The sequence below is a fragment of the Fusarium oxysporum genome, chromosome VII (genome assembly GCF_013085055.1).
Source record: "Fusarium oxysporum Fo47 chromosome VII, complete sequence".
In the NCBI taxonomy this organism is placed as follows: Eukaryota; Fungi; Ascomycota; class Sordariomycetes; order Hypocreales; family Nectriaceae; genus Fusarium; species Fusarium oxysporum.
The window spans coordinates 1,912,975-1,928,792 of NC_072846.1; the positions used below are offsets into that span (position 1 = coordinate 1,912,975).

Sequence of the window (15,818 nt, forward strand, 5' to 3'; positions counted from 1 at the left end):
GAGTCTTTGAGGTTCCTGGAACTGGACTTGTCAGACATGAAGAGCTGCATTCACGCGGCGAAGCAGTTTGAGAAGCTCGAGAAGAGGCTTGACGTCGTGGTTGCTAATGCCGCTCTCTCTGTGATGGTAGGGCCAAGATTGAAAAGGGCATTCCTTTCATAGCTCTGATAGGCATTGTTACTAATACTCTATAGCCTCAGACTCTGACAAAGGATGGGTTGGAGATTCAGTTTGGAGTAGGTTTACTACACTGCTGCACGTGTGACCTATGACTAACGCGATATTAGACCAACGTAAGAGTGGTGGAAACTGCCGATCTCGATGGGTGGAGACTAATCATTTCAAACTTTAGCATCTCGGACACTTTGTATTTATTTACAACCTCTTGGTAGGTGCCTGGTGGGCAACCTTGCTCCATCCATTATTAAAATTTCACTCACGAAGACAAACTGCAGGATCTCATCAAGGAAACGTCCAAACGCTTCGGCGACGCCAGGGTCGTCGTTGTCACATCTCATGCTCACACAATGTATAAAGCCGTACCAGGCGACATCATTGACTTTAAGGACCTGCGCGTTGAAAGGTTGGCAAGCCTACAGACAATAGCAGATGTACAAGCAAGCTTGCAAAGGTATACCTGTTAATGCCGAAAACTTGAACCACAAATGACAAGGATTTTAATACTAACAAAGAACTTAGATACGCCCGCTCAAAACTCGCAAATATCCTCTTTACCCGCGCTCTTCACAACCACCTCCAGGAATCTGGACAGGGTAACATCTTCGTCAACTGCCTCAATCCAGGTCATTACCCTCCAACCCCTCCATCTCTTCCATCGCTCACTTCTCCAAACTCCAGGTACTATAGGCACGTCTGCCACCACTGATTCCGCCGCTATTCCGCCCTGGATCGCCTTCCTCACGTCGTCGGCCGTGCGAATGACCAGCATCCCCGTCCTGGACGGCGCCCGCACCACGCTCCTACTCACGACCGACCCCGAGATCGCGTCACGGAAGTTGAGCGGCAGGTACTTTGACGTTGGTCCACTATCGGGGAAGTTTTGGTATGGTTATAGCTGGGACGCCACCGAGGCCAAGCTCTCAGAAGCCGCTAGGAATGACGAGCTGGGGGAGGTGCTGTGGAAATGGAGCATAGACATGATGAAGACAGCGTTGTGAGGCTGCTTTGCTTAATCTACTATCGAGGCTCGGGATAATTTCATTCCAGTTTTGGACCAGTCACGGCCCTACGAACTCTACTTTCTTTTCCGGCTCAGAATGGCCCCATTCCCAGTTCGAGCACATTAGCTAAAACGCCAAACAAGTCCCGTTCCTTATCACAATAGTCCGTGCAAACCCTAACAATTATTGTTTGCGTCGATAGCCTACTCAAGGATTATCAGCAGAAACGCACTGCGTTTCCAGTTTTTGTCCAATCACCGTCTAGCATTTTGCCCCATATTTTCCTCCATGGAAACGCACTGCGTTTCTCGTACCGCACTAATGAAATCAGAAAACCTAAACACGAAACGCGTCGCCTTTCCGTCTGCTGACCCTCGTCGAGTTCAACAACTTGACAACTCCAGACCTAAACAACATTTATTACCATCGTCTACTGAAACTCATGTGTTTATCATCATCGTATAATATCTACTCCATCTCCGCCATTCCATCCTGTCTATGAGATTATAGATGCTTAGTCATAATGGCCCGCTCCTCTGTTCATGAGCAACATAGCCATCCCACTTTACCCCCAGCAAAGCTGCAGAAGCTCGAGAGACTCAGCCTTTATTACAATTTGCCGGAAGCATGTGAATACTATGTAAGGAGCTGTGCTCCTCTCGGATATATTTAACTTAGAACTAATAATAACACAATCAACCCTTTTTACTTCAACAAATACGAAGTGGATTCGAACGATCCCGACAAGTCGGGCGATCATGCTCAACTGTTCCGTACCCTAATAGATAATATTCCGATTAGCTCAGTGGGTTAAGAGTTTGTTTGCATTCTGACAGCATTTTCCCCAGGACAATTACCCCTCTCCAATCCCAAAAAGGCATATGTATAGTGACGTGTCTGCGGAACTGACTGCTCGTTCCGACTGGCCACAGTAAACTGAGCTTGACGGTTCAATAATTTTCCGCACTTGACACCTGGATATTTTAACTCTCCATAGGGAACTATCTATTGGCTCGTCACATTGAGGATTTCAGCAAGTGTAAACATTCTTGATGTCTCACGCTTATTTAGTTTTCACCTTCACTTCTCATCTTATCTCGGGCAATTATTTGGGTTCCTGAGCTTCGTCCCGATTTTTACTGAACTTGAACTAGTCGGGTAACTAAGCGTTAGCTGCTTACTGCGCAGCCAGACATTGTTGTAGTAGCACGAGAGCGAATTTTCTGTTTCACCAAGGCACGTCTTCAATCATATTTCAGGGCATGATAGCTAACCTCAACATCAGCAACGCCAAAACAAGACCACCCATACAGCTACTACCCTACCCCAGCAAATACCCGTCACTATGGATCCGACTGCTCAGGAACTAAGCGATATAAGAAAACGAATCAGCGAAATAATGGCAGACGTATCAAAAGAGCAACAAGAGCTTGACGAAATCATTCAATTTATCAACAGGATCGAACAGTTAGATCTTCAACAAATGTCAGGCAGTGCCTCGAGCGCAAGGGGGAAAAGAAACAAAGCTCAGGTTAAATCTGTGAAGGAAGAAAAGGAGGACTATGAGTGCAGGCGAGCTGAAAAAGAAGAAAGTCTCGGTCTTATGTGGTGAAAGATACATGAGCTGCAGGAACGAGAGAAAGAGTTAACAAAATGATACAGGCGTTCAGTTTATCAGGACTATTGCCAGCCGTATTTTTCCTTTAGGGCTTTTGACTCGGCGAGTATCTTATCTAGCTGGGTCTCATATAGCCCATTTTCCTTTAAGTACTGGGTATATCGCTCACACCGTTCCGCCCGACGTTCCGCATCTAAGGCAAGTGTTGGATGCTCACTGAAAAACTCTGAAACCACATCATCAAGGTTATCGTCAGATAGATTATTGATTACTTTGTAAGACAAAAAATCATAAAATATGTCTGTGGCGTCGGTAGGACGATGTAGTATGTGAGCGACGGCAAACTTGATGTCCGTATCGTTAGTATTGAGCTCGCAAGTATACCACTCCCTTCTCAACTGATCGCAGAGTTCGTTGTTGGAACTTTTTTCATTCAAGACGCTGCAAAACTCGGCGTGCATTTGTTTGTTCGTCTCGACCGAGTCATGGCCCGTGATCCACGATGGCGGCGTAAAGGTTTGACGTGGAACAGTGCTTGAGAACTCCCAGTCAATTATGCCCTGGATATGCAGATTTTGATCCACGATAATGTTAGGACTTCGTAAGTCCAGATGATTCAAGATGAAGGGGCCATGGTCTAGCTGAGGGTCAACAAGCTGGTCAAAAATACGTTCCAAACCGTGAAGCGCAAAAACCTCTTGTCGAATATCCTCAATAGTATGATCGCGAACTGGAGGCGAGAAGAACCTTGACACGAGGCCAAACTGGTATTTCATGTATGCCTTGGCGGAAGAAAAGGTCGGCTGAGGGGGCAAGCGAAGTGAGGTGGCAGACATGGACATGACAGGGCCCAGAACAGGACACGAGGGGTCATCAGGATTCGGCATTAGAGAGCCGATTGAGGAAAATCTGAGGTTGTAAAGCTCAATGAGGATATCGATCAGTTGAGAGTAAAAGTTTCTTCGGTGCTCCTCCTTATTTAGAAGTAAAAGTTTTTTATCCAGCGGTTGACCCTCAATGAGATCTGTGATGAGAAACACTTGAGATCCAATGCCAGTTTTGGTCAACACAGCGCCACGACCATAAGCCTGGACGCGGGGGACTGGGATTTGGGTGTGATGCTTGAGGTACCTGTGTGGAAATCAGTGCGAGTTGAGGAGCGGGTTAGTGACGGCTCTTTACTTACTGAATAGTCGTCACTTCGCTCAGTAATTTATCCCAAGGATTATTAACAGCGGGCTCGATGGGGACCCTAACAACCCACTTCGGCTCCTCTGTGTCAAATTCGATGAAGAAGCAAACATTGAAGCTGCCGCTGGCCTTGTTCACGACCCGACAACACTTGTCATTGTTGTATTTTGATGCCAATGCACAGACCGCGTCTGAATCGAGGGATTCGATAAATGCTCGTCTTGCTTGGTTATACTGGTCGTCGGTAGCAACAGGGAATTTCTTGCCACTGAGGCTGAGGGCGCTCGTATCTGATTCTGTAAGTTGTGGCGTGTGAATCTCATTCTCGGCTATATTGCTTTGGCTTTCTATTTCTAGCCTTTTAATAGTCGAGAAATGAGTAATCTGTAGGAGTCGATCCCACAGACTAGATAAAGAGGCAAATAACGACGCCCAGCGCATGCGAAACAGTTGAAAGATCGCGGACAGCATGGCTGGTCCAACATCGAAGATGCATTGTTGAGTAGATGTTGGTTACTTGACGTTTTAATTCACCTCCTTTACTGGATACAAGAATAATATTGTGATAAAGGAAAGTGGAGCCCTTTTCTGTTGGATTAGTGATAGCGCCTCGATAAAAGAAACGTGTATCTTGTGGGTCCCCGGATATATCAATACCGGGTAGCGGGGAAAACACCTGTTAGATTGGCGGCTGGGAATGGGCTCCACTTCCCTTACTGCAATATTATTCTTGTATCCAAAGGAGGGGTGAAACCCCTCACGGACAGACTGATCAAAGAATCAAGTCGACGATCAATAACATCACAACATTCTGGTCCACACTTGGATACACTCACCCCATCGTATTCGTGCGTATCTAACAATACCTAAAAGGACAGAACAGAGACAGAAGAAGAAAGAGCTCCTGGGGACTAAATTGACCCTCAAGTGTGAAAATTAACCCTATTTTAATTGGACATCAACCCTACTCGCGTATCCAACATTTCCCAGCCGCCAATCTAACAGTCTCCATCCCCCACCTCCACCAAATGAATGAATTTTCCGAGGACATAATTTCCTACCTAAAATAATTCGCCGGTTGCCAAACGGCGCGGGACATAATTCCTAGGCGACAATTTGAGGTACACGACAATTAAGAATAGAAGAGTAGTGATTATCAGTCAATGATAATGCCAAACGTCCACTTTTAGTGAAAGTGAATAAATCCATAGAGATGTATAGAACCCAGCGGGTTGCGCGCACGAGGTGGAGACTGTGTGTTTTATTTGTAAGCTGATTGGTTGAGCCCTTCCAAACACAACTGAAAACCGACAACCTGAACCCATCATTGATCCAATCAATTATCGCCCTGATCGAGCTTCCCAGGGACCGTTAGCCGGAAGGGGAATCAATGGTATTATAAAAGGGTAGGGAATCGGCTCCCGACTTTCGAAAGTTGAGACCCTGCTATGAAGAGTATCGTGTCCACTTGACTGATCGTCATCCAAAAGCCCATCTTCTGCCAAGATGGCGCAAGTGTAAGCAAATTGGATTAAAGATCCTGGGGATTACTTGGTGTTACTAACCTAGATTCATATGGGTGGTATTCGCTCTTGGATGCATGCAGAGCCGCCATATGATCATGGCGGCGGCGGGTAGGCTGATGACGACCCCGATGGTGGAGATAATAGCCTCTTGGGAATATGTCATTATATGCGGATAGCTCGACGCTAGAGCTTGCGAAAAAGCTGTTAAAGTTTGCTTGGGAGTTCGAGAGGAAGAGCGAGATTTCATCTATGTTATGTAACAGCGTATATATAGACATCGCAAGTCCGGAGGGCGACCAATCTACCACCTTGCGATTCAGAACTCGGATTCTTAGTCATCCAGGGATGCGAATTCTGGTTCTACCCAATTAACAAATCAGGAGGCTAGGGCAGTTGGGCTTCCGTTATGGTGCATCAGTATCATGTCAGCCGCAAAGCACATCCGAGGCAGGGCGAAAGACGAATTCTGGTTCTGCCCAATGGGCGACCCAGGACTGCCAAGCGGACCAAGCTCCATAGCAGTGGGTGAAAGGGCAACCTGTGGCTGATAGTACCGTCGTACGCAGGGGTTGCATCACCCTGGGCGCCAAGCTTGCGAATTCTGGTTGTAGCCAATTAGCATGGACTATGGAGGCACCGCGACATATTGCTGACACCAACAGCAAAGCACATACCCAATCACTGTTGGTCAGGAACGCCATCGTTGTCGGAACGGGCCAGTGCCGCAGACGCCCTGTTTAGGCCCACGTCAAAGCACCTTGCACATCTGGTGACCAGCTTCCGGTACTTATTGCAGTCGGACCGCCACTTTGATGGTCAATAACCAAACCAGGCTTCAGCTACTAGGAGGTTCACCCGCAACAATCCATCGATTTCAGACTGACTTTTTTTTCTCTCTCCACATGTCCCAAGCAGAGCGGATTCCGGCATGGCGGTGGGAGGAGAACAAGGAGTATATTCGCACCTTGTACCTTGATCAGAACAAAACGTTGGACGAGCTTGTTTACAATATGGTTCAGAACTACAATTTCCTCGCCACGTATGTCCCTCCATTACTACCCATGCACGCAAGTTTCAAGCCGAGCTTGTCAGCCACCAAATGGTTATTTTAATACTTTAGCAGGCGAGCTCAGTACATAAGGCAGCTCGGCAAATGGGAACTCAAGAAGAATGCAACACAGGACGATTGGAAATGTGCCAAAGCTCTCATTAGAAAGCGAAAAGTCGAAGGGAAAGAAACCGAAATTATGATAAATGGTAACGTTGTGGCGATGAAAAAGCTAAAGAAGGAACTAGGGAGATATAGTTGGCAGCAGTCATATGGCCCCCCCAGTGAGTAGCCTAATTGTCCTTGATGATGGGTGACCTCTGATACGTCTGAAGTTGCCTCACCGGAGAACAGTCTTGGGGGAGTAGTAGCTCGTACACCACCTTCTTTGGACATTATGTGTGTCAGAGGAGACGCAATTCCCTACTCAAGCATGTAGAGTAGAAATGCGCCGCATTTCCACTTCTGCACCAATCAGAAGCTCCATTTTCTTACCCCGAATTTCCCCTCTGGAAATGCGCCGCATTTCCATTTGGGCCTGTAAACCGAGAACGCGAAATGCGCCGCGTTTCTTCCACGAAGGCCCGTGCCAACATGTAGACGACGGCGCTCTTAAACTTTACAGCGTGTAGTAATTTCGGTTGCATCGATTAGGAGGAAGGAAGCAGCAATCAAGCTCTCTCTTTATTCTTGGCTAAATGTGGCTTCATAGAGGGTATCCGATCCTCTTGCTGCCTTCTCAACTTTATCAATATGACAGGTCTCGCGACGTACACTGATGCTATTATCACATTGCGGCCGAGTCAGCTCCAAAAGCTCGAGAGTCTCGGCTTGTACTACAATTCGCCAGAGCCAGCAATAATTTGCGTCGAATGCGGCTTCGCCATTAACCCTACACGCGCGCCGCGTCACCCAGGCGACAAGCATCATATACCTAAGTCTGCCCGCCGTGGTTTGAAGCCACTGATCTATTCTCTCAATCTTCCAAACCCAGAGACACTTCCACTGCGACCAAACGGCTCGCCGCCACACCCAAACCTTACGGTATATAGGGGTTCGGCCTGTAAACATTGTGGTCTTCGCTCTATCAGCGAAAAGGTCTTACTAGCCCATGTGAAGTTAAAGCACAGCAAAGACATCAAGCTCGCAGCTCGACAACAGACGCGACACTGGCTGAGTGATCACATCCAGCAAGGCTTGTCATTTCAGAGCTGGTCGGCGAATGATATCCGAAGGTCATGGATTATCGCCGACAATAACCCTAGCCGTGGCTCTCTATCTTGTAGTACTCTCCTACAAGCTTGTCCAGACGCCGTTAGGCTCCTGGCCCAAAAGCTCTTTGCTGATGAGTGTGCAAGATTAGGGGGTGTAGAAGGAGGCCGTACGAGACGATATAACAGTGCAGCACCGGTATCTATCGCCTTACAGACGAATTGGATGCGGCGTACTGGCTGGGAAACGATGTTCCAAGATACACGTCGTGATATCCTTGTTGCGCTTACGGAGTTACCTAATTGTAGGACCAACCAGCCTATGCCCCTGGGTATCCAGGGAGAAGAAGTAATCTATAGCCTGGCGCGAGACGAACGAAAATTGGCATCGATGATGGTAGCGCTTGATCGCCTCCTCGACCAATGCGGCGAGACCGTTCTGAGGACCGATGTATGCCTGAGAAGATGGCTTCGTTCCAGGTTCCCAGACCGCCCCTACAAAGCGCCCTTCGAGCTGGTGGCAAAGCCGTCTTCTGAGAAGGTCTACCGGAAGGAACTAAAGCGCTTTATCTGCTTCTGGCTTCGACTGTCCCGACTATTACCGACAACTATGCGGGCAATTACAGGGCGAGGGTTGAACAGACATCAGTTTAGAGCTCTTCGTGAGCTCTGGGTGGATGGTGTCTGGCAGTCTGAGGAGCCTGCTGATATGGACCGTACAGATAACCAGGATGGAGGGCAGAGTATGAATGATCATGAGAGTGGAGATGATGGGGGTGAAGAAGAGGAGAATGATGATGATGATTATGGTGATGAAGAGGATGAAGGCGAGGACGAAAGTGAATGTGAGGAGAGTGATGGACACGGTACATCGGAATATGACAGCCAGAGTAGTGTGGCTATAGAAGCAGATGATCTCTCTGACGCCGAGTCGACTTCCGCTTGGTCTTTGGACAACCAGGAGTAACTCTCCCAAGACCCCGCGGCCGACGTCTTACTGCGCTTTTGTTACTTTGCTATCGCCGAGGACGTTGAAGGTGGGCTCGCGAGCTCGACGATGCTAGTGTACTTCAGTGCTGTACGCGGGCTGTCAACCCCTAACGGCAACGAATACCTCCAGCCTCACCGGTTCACCCCTGTCCTAGCGAGACTTATATACTGTTCTCGGTTGGTCTTTCTCGAAGCCGTGCTGCCTCATTTCTCACGTATCTACGGTGGTATTGCACGCCCACCGCGTCACGGGCTGCTGCGAAGGCTCAATGCGGCCCGGCGCGAGTACATGTGTGATGGCACGTTATCGCCCATGGGCGAATTCTTGAGTCTCTTGTCTTACGGCAACGCTCTTCGGCGGTCTCAAGGGTCCACTTTCCGATTCCATTGGAGCGATGACGGCGAGGTACTGTCCTGGAATGGCAACCAACGACTTTCGATGGTGGACTTTCGTGGCCTGGCTTGTAAAGTGCTGCGCTCAGTCACAGCATCGTGTTCCCGTTTGATGTATGATTGGGAGCCTACTCACCTCGATTTGTCGCTGATTCGAGATAATCTATCAACGACAACACCGGGCTACTCCTTCGTATCCGATCCCGTCAATCAGCTAACAGATGCCTACCCCGAGTTACTACTGAGAGCATGCATATCCCCAGTCGACGGTCTGCTCCAAGAACAGGGTCAAAACCAGAGTACCTGGGATGCCAAAGCCGCTCGCGCATATTTGGAAGCCCACGATGATCACTTGAAGGAACTAATGGTGCTTTGTAACTTTGACGGCGGCCAGTGCGCACGGATTACGGAGCTGTTGACGCTTGAGTGTTTCAATACTGCTTCAAGAGAGCGAGGTATTGGCTTATGGGATGGAAAGATGTGCTCCATCATTAGACACCACAAGGCTCGACTGGCAACCAACAACGAGTTTTACGTCGTACGCTTCTTCTCCAAACCTGTCTCCCGGCTCATATTCCAGTACCTCGTCTACATCCGGCCAGTCGCCATAACAATCTTGCTTAAATGTTTTGATATTGAGCATACCAACGCGCTTCTCTTCTCGCCGCTCTCTCAATTACGGCAAAAATCAACAACACCCTGGACCGCCTCAACATTCACCAAGGAACTTCGGCGGCATTGTAGTGCTGCCACTGGTATTCCACCCGGCATCGGGGTCCAGATGTACCGTCAAATCTCAATTGCTATCACGGAACGCCATGTTCATGCCGCTGCTGCACGCTTCAATAGATTTGGTGATACGGCCGGGACGGCGGGGCATGAAGTGGCTTATGCATGGCAGAGCGGACACAGGCCTATGCAGCGGCATACAACCTACGGTCTCGACGGCGCCTATCCAGATCATCTTCAACCGGCGCTGCTCCGAGCTTATGAACGAGTATCGGCAAGCTGGCAAAACTTCTTATGGGGATGTGATAAAAGTGGTGAACCCAGGTCCATCCCCGTTGAGGCCGATCGCGCCCAGTTGAACTACGCAAGCACTCATCATAGCCTTACACCATCTCAAAAGCGGCCTTTCATATCAGATTTAGAGGAATCGCCCTCGAATAACAAGCGACTGCGATTGATACCTGATTTGTCGTCTGTGCGCGGTACTATGTCGACTGAAGCAATAGCACAGCCTAGTAGCGAAGAATCACTGGTTATTGGAATCGAAGAAGACGTCAACTCGTTTACCTGTGACTATATGTCCAGACCGTCACCTGAGGGAGATGATAAGGCAGCCGAGCCCATAAGCGACGATGCACCGCTCAGAATCGGGCCGTTCGTCCATGTCGTCGAATTAAACCTAGTTATATGCCTGGATTGCAAGACAGCTATCCTGGCTAGACAGGTAAAGGCACATCTTGTCGATCCCCTGCACCGTCAGCATCTTACACTTAAAGAACGTCGGAACATTAGTAACCAGATCCTGGAGATACCGAACATACTCAAGGATACAGATGACTTACAGCACTGGAAGTTTCCACCTCCGGAGGCAGAGCCAGTACCGTATCTCGAGCCGCCGCTGCATAATGGGCTAGGCTGCAATTCCTGTCGTTACATTGGACGAGATCTTCGCCGGATACGAGAGCACTACCGGCAAGAACATAGTGATGTTCTGGAGAGGGGTAACCCAGTAGACTTAAGCAGGCTAGACCAACAATCACACCTGTGGAGAAATGATGTTACCTATCAGCGCATGTTTAGAGGCGGTCAAAAAAGTTCATGGTTTGAGGTTAGCCGTGCTGAGGCGAAAGTATCAAGAAGGGGAAGTGAATAGCAAGGGGGGGGGGGGGGGCATTAAAGAGCTTGAAATCGGTTGATAATAAGCCAGATATAAGTATAAAGGGTTCTACGTAACTAGAGTGCATTAAGGGTCTCAGAAAAATCCTTCTTTAGTATTCTAGGCTCGTCTATTAGGAGTTCGGTAAAACTGCTGCTTTACCTATTCTTTTACAGTCTATTTCGTTCTGAGTTTATCCCAGAGCGAAGCACGTCGTCTCAGTCCGATTGCCGATATGTGGGCACAGAGTTGAGGCGGATTCGAGAACATCTCAGGGTCAAGCATAATTGGGACATGGAACTCAGAGGTGGACGTCGCTCAGCTGCCATGACAGATGAAGAAAGGAGCAACAATCCGTGGAGAACAGGAGTCCGTTATCAAGAATTATTCTTTAGTGGGCCGGGAAGCGAGCTATTTGAGGTGGCAAGGGGACTAAATCTCGAACAATCAAGGGCTCAAGATAACGAGTCACAAGCCGCACTCCAGAGGGCCATTGATGCATTCCAGAGCAAGGGTAAAGATATTCGAAGTCGAGAAGCAGAGCGCATCGATGCGGAGAATGACGTTACTGCACCGAACCCGTGGCTTCGTCGGCTCGGCTCTGCTCTCCACTTGAAGGACTTTAGTGGGAAGAAGGACTTCTTAAGGGACCTGATCACTATGGAATATGAAGTGGATCCAAACGAACCAGACAAGTCAGACGATGCTCAACTGCGATCCATACACATTGCATTTGATCGGCTGTTTAACCATGCCAAGGCCGTGGTCACTCCCAATGTTGTATCTTGGAACGCTCTATTCGAGGTCAATCGCAAAGAACTGATGAAAGAGAGGATAAAGCCATTCCATTTTCGGTTCAAGCCCGAAACGCAGAGGAGGTATGCACTTGTGGTCAAGCAGTTACTCGCTTACATCGTTCGATGCATGCACTTCGATGACAAGGCCGATCGGCCACCGTTTAAACTCAGCATACGGCAACAGAGCGCTTACGATACCGTGATGGAATATGCAGACGACTTAATCGACGCTTGGAGAGAAAACGGGGGTGATCCAGAAGCGCCCGAGATTGTCAGACTTCTTGATCTACTAGAAACTGCCGTTCTCGAGCTATACATCTCTGTTCTTGACCATTTCACCAAGGATACGGAGTATGACAGCGTTCTTGTCAGCTTCTTGACTGTTCTCAGTGTGCGGGCAGATGGTACGTGGGAGGGGTATGCAGGTTTCACGCCAAAGCTTTCTGCCATCATGGCCATCTCTCGTCTCTGTATCATCAAATACGCCGTGGATCAACGAGCCAAAGCTATCAAGCAAAAGATACAGCAGGGCCAAACTCAAGAGGAAGCAGAGGTCCCACAGGGTGCAGTGCCTGGACAAGATTTTGTCAGCGGTAGCGCGTATCTGAATGTTACCTATGGTTATGAGACGGCTCATCGATGGCGTAACTGGGGAGTGATGATCGCATTCGCTGTCCTTTATCTTATTCTGCATCTTGTGGCTACTGAATACGTGGCTTCTGAGAGGTCAAAGGGTGAGGTGTTAGTTTACCTTCGCAAGGCACTCAAGTACATCAAGAGGACCCCCAACGACATCGAGAGCGGGCCTAGCACTACAAGCGATCGCCAAACTTATGAGGGCAATACTTCAGGAGCTGAAGTTGAGAAACAAACGGCGGTTTTCCACTGGGGCAAGGTTTGCTATGACATTAAAATCAAGGGAGAACCACGACGTATCCTCGATGAAGTCGATGGTTAGGTTAAACCAGGTACTCTGACGGCATTGATGGTAAGTTCTACATCCTGGATCTTGCTGAGTTACGACTAATCATTCTCTTAGGGTTCCTCTGGAGCTGGTAAAACTACCTTACTTGACGTTCTCGCAAGCCGTGTTACCATGGGTGTAGTCACAGGCGACATGCTTGTTAACGGAAAGTTCAGAGATGAATCCTTCCAGCGCAAGACCGGTTATGTCCAGCAACAAGATCTTCATCTTCCAACATCGACCGTCCGCGAAGCTCTAACCTTCAGTGCTCTTCTTCGTCAACCACCGCGGTACAGTCGGGAGGAAAAGATTGCATACGTGGACACTGTCATCGGTCTGTTGAGCATGGAGGACTATGCTGATGCGGTTATTGGCATCCCGGGAGAAGGTCTCAATGTTGAACAGCGCAAACGCTTAACGATCGGTGTGGAACTCGCTGCGCGCCCTCAACTTCTTTTGTTCTTCGACGAGCCAACTTCGGGATTGGATAGTCAGACGTCGTGGTCTATCTGCAACCTGATGGAAAAGCTGACTCAAAACGGTCAAGCAATCCTTTGCACTATCCACCAGCCCTCTGCTATGTTATTCCAGAGATTTGATCGTCTTTTGCTCCTCTCCAAGGGAAAGACGATATATTTCGGTGATATTGGTGACGGTTCTCGCACTCTGGTTGACTACTTCACTCGAAATGGAGCGCACAGTCTTCCTGCGGGATCCAACCCAGCTGAGTATATGCTCCATGTTATTGGCGCGGCACCAGGTTCAACCACCGATATTGACTGGCCTGCGGTTTGGCGCGAGAGTCCCGAGTATCAGCATGTTCAGGAAGAGCTTGGCAAGCTGGCTTCCTTGAACAATACAGCTGCGACTAACCAGGATAGTTCCATCTACACAGAGTTTGCAGCTTCTCCCATCGAGCAGTATCGTCAAGTTATCAAGCGAGTCTTTGAACAGTATTGGCGTAGCCCTGGATATATCTACGCCAAGGTTTTGCTGTCCCTCGGTTCGGTATGTCTTTTGCCCAATATATCATAGACAAATATGGACATTAACCGAAGTAGTCTCTCTTTACCGGTCTATCGTTCTTGAATGGCGACAATACGCAGCGTGGTCTTACGAACCAGATGTTCGGCATCTTTATGTTCCTCAGCTTGTTCCCTAATCTGGTTAACCAGATCATGCCGATTTTCGCCAATCAGCGAACCATGTATGAAGCCCGTGAGCGGCCTTCAAAGGCGTAGTCTTGGAAGGCTTTTGTAGCTGCAAACATCTTGGTTGAACTAGTTTGGAATTCTGTAAGTCTATCTGGCCATCAGGAATAATGATGAAGCTGACCTAAAGTAGATCATGTCGATCTTTGCCTATATCTGTTTCTATTATCCTATCGGTTTGTATAAGAATGCCGAATGGACTGATGCTGTCCACTCCCGCGGATTTACCATGTTTTTGCATCTTTGGATCTTCTTTATGTACACTAGTACATTCGCGCACATGTTGATTGCTGGTCTGCCAACTGCTGATATCGCTGGAGGCGCTGGTAATCTTCTTCTGATCATGATGTTCACATTTTGCGGGTGAGTTCCAAAGACCACGATCGCGAATTTTTACTGAGTCGTTCGTAGTGTCCTAGCAGGACCAAATGCTCTTCCCGGCTTCTGGATCTTCATGTACCGCGTCAACCCCTTCACGTACATTATCGAGAGTTTCATGGGTACTTCACTCGGAAATGCTCCTATGTACTGCGCCTCCAACGAATTTGTCCGCTTCACTGCTCCCAATGGCTCAACCCGTGGTGAATACGCATCTGCCTACATCGACCAAGCAGGAGGCTATCTCTCTGATCTCGGGGCTACAGACTGCGAATACTGCGCCGTATCTGATACCAACCAATTCCTAAAGTCTGTCAGTATCAGCTATGGAAACCGATGGAGAGACTTTGGGATCATGTGGGTGTTTTGCATCTTCAACCTCTGCATGGCTTTCTTGTTTTACTGGCTTGCAAGGGTTCCAAAGAATAAAAAGGCGAAGAGGAACCTGACCGTGGTTCCCATCTGAGAGCCGCAAGGACATGGATTGGAAACTGGAATCATCTACAAATCACTATAGTTAGACACATAAATTTACTTTCTCAGCTAATCATTTTAATACACCCCCTTATTTGATACGACACCATTCTCTGGGGTGCCCTTAGACCCGGTTCTTCTGGCGTGCATGTAGCATTGAAAACTCAATGGTACCCGTACCTACTTCTCTCTCGATTTGGTGGGTGTTTTGGCTGCCTTGCAGTTGATGTGACAGATTGGAATGGTAATGAGTGTCACCCGTGGGACTTATTGCTTGAGATACAACTCGTCTCTGGAGTGAGCTCTAGTACATTTTAGGCGCTTCAGACTCTGATGCGTGCATGTTGATCGAGCAGGAAATTTCTTTGTAAAAGAACAGTCTCCATGAGACGTAATTAGAATGTGAGCTAGACAAAAGTATAGTTATGACAATGGAGTGATTTGAGACTGGGGTTAAGCTATTATAGTTGGAGCGATCTTCTTCTGGTTGTTACTACCTCTGCGGTTACGTTATATGTATACCACAAGTTTTCACTAATTACATTCACTAACTGATTGCTTAGTCTTACCATTGTGAGTAATGCACTACAGCTCGTTTTACTATTATTAACTCAATCCTCATCAAACGCAAAGCAAGGACCTTAAAGTGCATCGCTTTGAAGTACTATATTGCATTATAACCTTTTACTATACCTCGTACGTTAACTATAACGAGCCTTTTTCCCGGTTTTGGCTTACAACGCTTAATTATATTATATACAGTTAAGCCTGTATAACAGGATGAAGCCGGAGTGGCGGTAACTATGTTGATTATAACTGAGCTACATAAATCTCGTTCCTGGTCTAGATCCCAAGCCAGGTTTACTTTACGGCTGAATCTGGCCCCTAGGCGTAAATACCCCTAAATTAGCTTATTATTGCCCCTATCTAATTAATTTGGATTCTGGAGCT

General features: G+C 48.0%; 8 protein-coding genes across 8 annotated transcripts; 7 read left to right on the forward strand and 1 right to left on the reverse strand.

The window, feature by feature from the left end:
* Window positions 1-36: 36 nt before the first annotated feature.
* On the forward strand, window positions 37-1,178 carry FOBCDRAFT_139704 (uncharacterized protein; the record flags this gene model as incomplete). Its single annotated transcript, XM_054705750.1, has 7 exons — window positions 37-126; window positions 195-236; window positions 288-293; window positions 353-388; window positions 456-631; window positions 700-803; window positions 859-1,178. 7 exons carry the CDS (start codon window positions 37-39, stop codon window positions 1,176-1,178), a joined length of 774 nt encoding a protein of 257 aa, XP_054561725.1.
* A 1,239-nt stretch (window positions 1,179-2,417) lies between these two features.
* On the reverse strand, window positions 2,418-4,510 carry FOBCDRAFT_186422 (phosphotransferase enzyme family protein). The gene is made up of 2 exons (XM_054705751.2): window positions 3,986-4,510; window positions 2,418-3,930 (listed from the first exon to the last, which is right to left on the reverse strand). Exons 1-2 carry the CDS (start codon window positions 4,459-4,461, stop codon window positions 2,862-2,864), a joined length of 1,545 nt encoding a protein of 514 aa, XP_054561726.1. The 5' UTR covers window positions 4,462-4,510; the 3' UTR covers window positions 2,418-2,861.
* FOBCDRAFT_140609 (uncharacterized protein) lies at window positions 2,527-2,793 on the forward strand (the record flags this gene model as incomplete). The annotated part of the gene is made up of 1 exon (XM_059608098.1): window positions 2,527-2,793. The coding sequence occupies one exon, from the start codon at window positions 2,527-2,529 to the stop codon at window positions 2,791-2,793; it is 267 nt and encodes an 88-aa protein (XP_059467549.1).
* Window positions 4,511-6,418: 1,908 nt separating the features above from the next.
* Window positions 6,419-6,856, forward strand: FOBCDRAFT_139058 (uncharacterized protein; the record flags this gene model as incomplete). Its single annotated transcript, XM_059608025.1, has 2 exons — window positions 6,419-6,555; window positions 6,640-6,856. 2 exons carry the CDS (start codon window positions 6,419-6,421, stop codon window positions 6,854-6,856), a joined length of 354 nt encoding a protein of 117 aa, XP_059467550.1.
* Window positions 6,857-7,356: 500 nt separating this feature from the next.
* Window positions 7,357-7,677, forward strand: FOBCDRAFT_105964 (uncharacterized protein; the record flags this gene model as incomplete). The annotated part of the gene is made up of 1 exon (XM_059607707.1): window positions 7,357-7,677. A coding segment is annotated over one exon (321 nt), but the record flags the coding sequence as incomplete, so codon positions are not given.
* A 324-nt stretch (window positions 7,678-8,001) lies between these two features.
* On the forward strand, window positions 8,002-9,506 carry FOBCDRAFT_241825 (uncharacterized protein; the record flags this gene model as incomplete). Its single annotated transcript, XM_059610405.1, has 3 exons — window positions 8,002-8,641; window positions 8,753-9,125; window positions 9,422-9,506. The coding sequence occupies 3 exons, from the start codon at window positions 8,002-8,004 to the stop codon at window positions 9,504-9,506; spliced, it is 1,098 nt and encodes a 365-aa protein (XP_059467552.1).
* Window positions 9,507-9,522: 16 nt separating this feature from the next.
* On the forward strand, window positions 9,523-12,159 carry FOBCDRAFT_140108 (uncharacterized protein; the record flags this gene model as incomplete). Its single annotated transcript, XM_059608076.1, has 2 exons — window positions 9,523-10,988; window positions 11,220-12,159. Coding segments are annotated over 2 exons (2,406 nt in total), but the record flags the coding sequence as incomplete, so codon positions are not given.
* A 777-nt stretch (window positions 12,160-12,936) lies between these two features.
* On the forward strand, window positions 12,937-14,859 carry FOBCDRAFT_241826 (putative ATP-binding cassette transporter; the record flags this gene model as incomplete). The annotated part of the gene is made up of 5 exons (XM_059610406.1): window positions 12,937-13,812; window positions 13,866-14,022; window positions 14,065-14,099; window positions 14,149-14,378; window positions 14,427-14,859. 5 exons carry the CDS (start codon window positions 12,937-12,939, stop codon window positions 14,857-14,859), a joined length of 1,731 nt encoding a protein of 576 aa, XP_059467554.1.
* Window positions 14,860-15,818: the final 959 nt, after the last annotated feature.

Excerpts from the sequence above, each read along its gene's own strand:
- FOBCDRAFT_186422 (XM_054705751.2), bottom strand. The coding sequence starts at position 4,461 with ATGCTGTCCGCGATCTTTCAACTGTTTCGCATGCGCTGGGCGTCGTTA. Across the intron at positions 3,931-3,985 it reads AGCGAAGTGACGACTATTCA|GTACCTCAAGCATCACACCC; the intron begins GTAAGTAAAGAG and ends ATTTCCACACAG.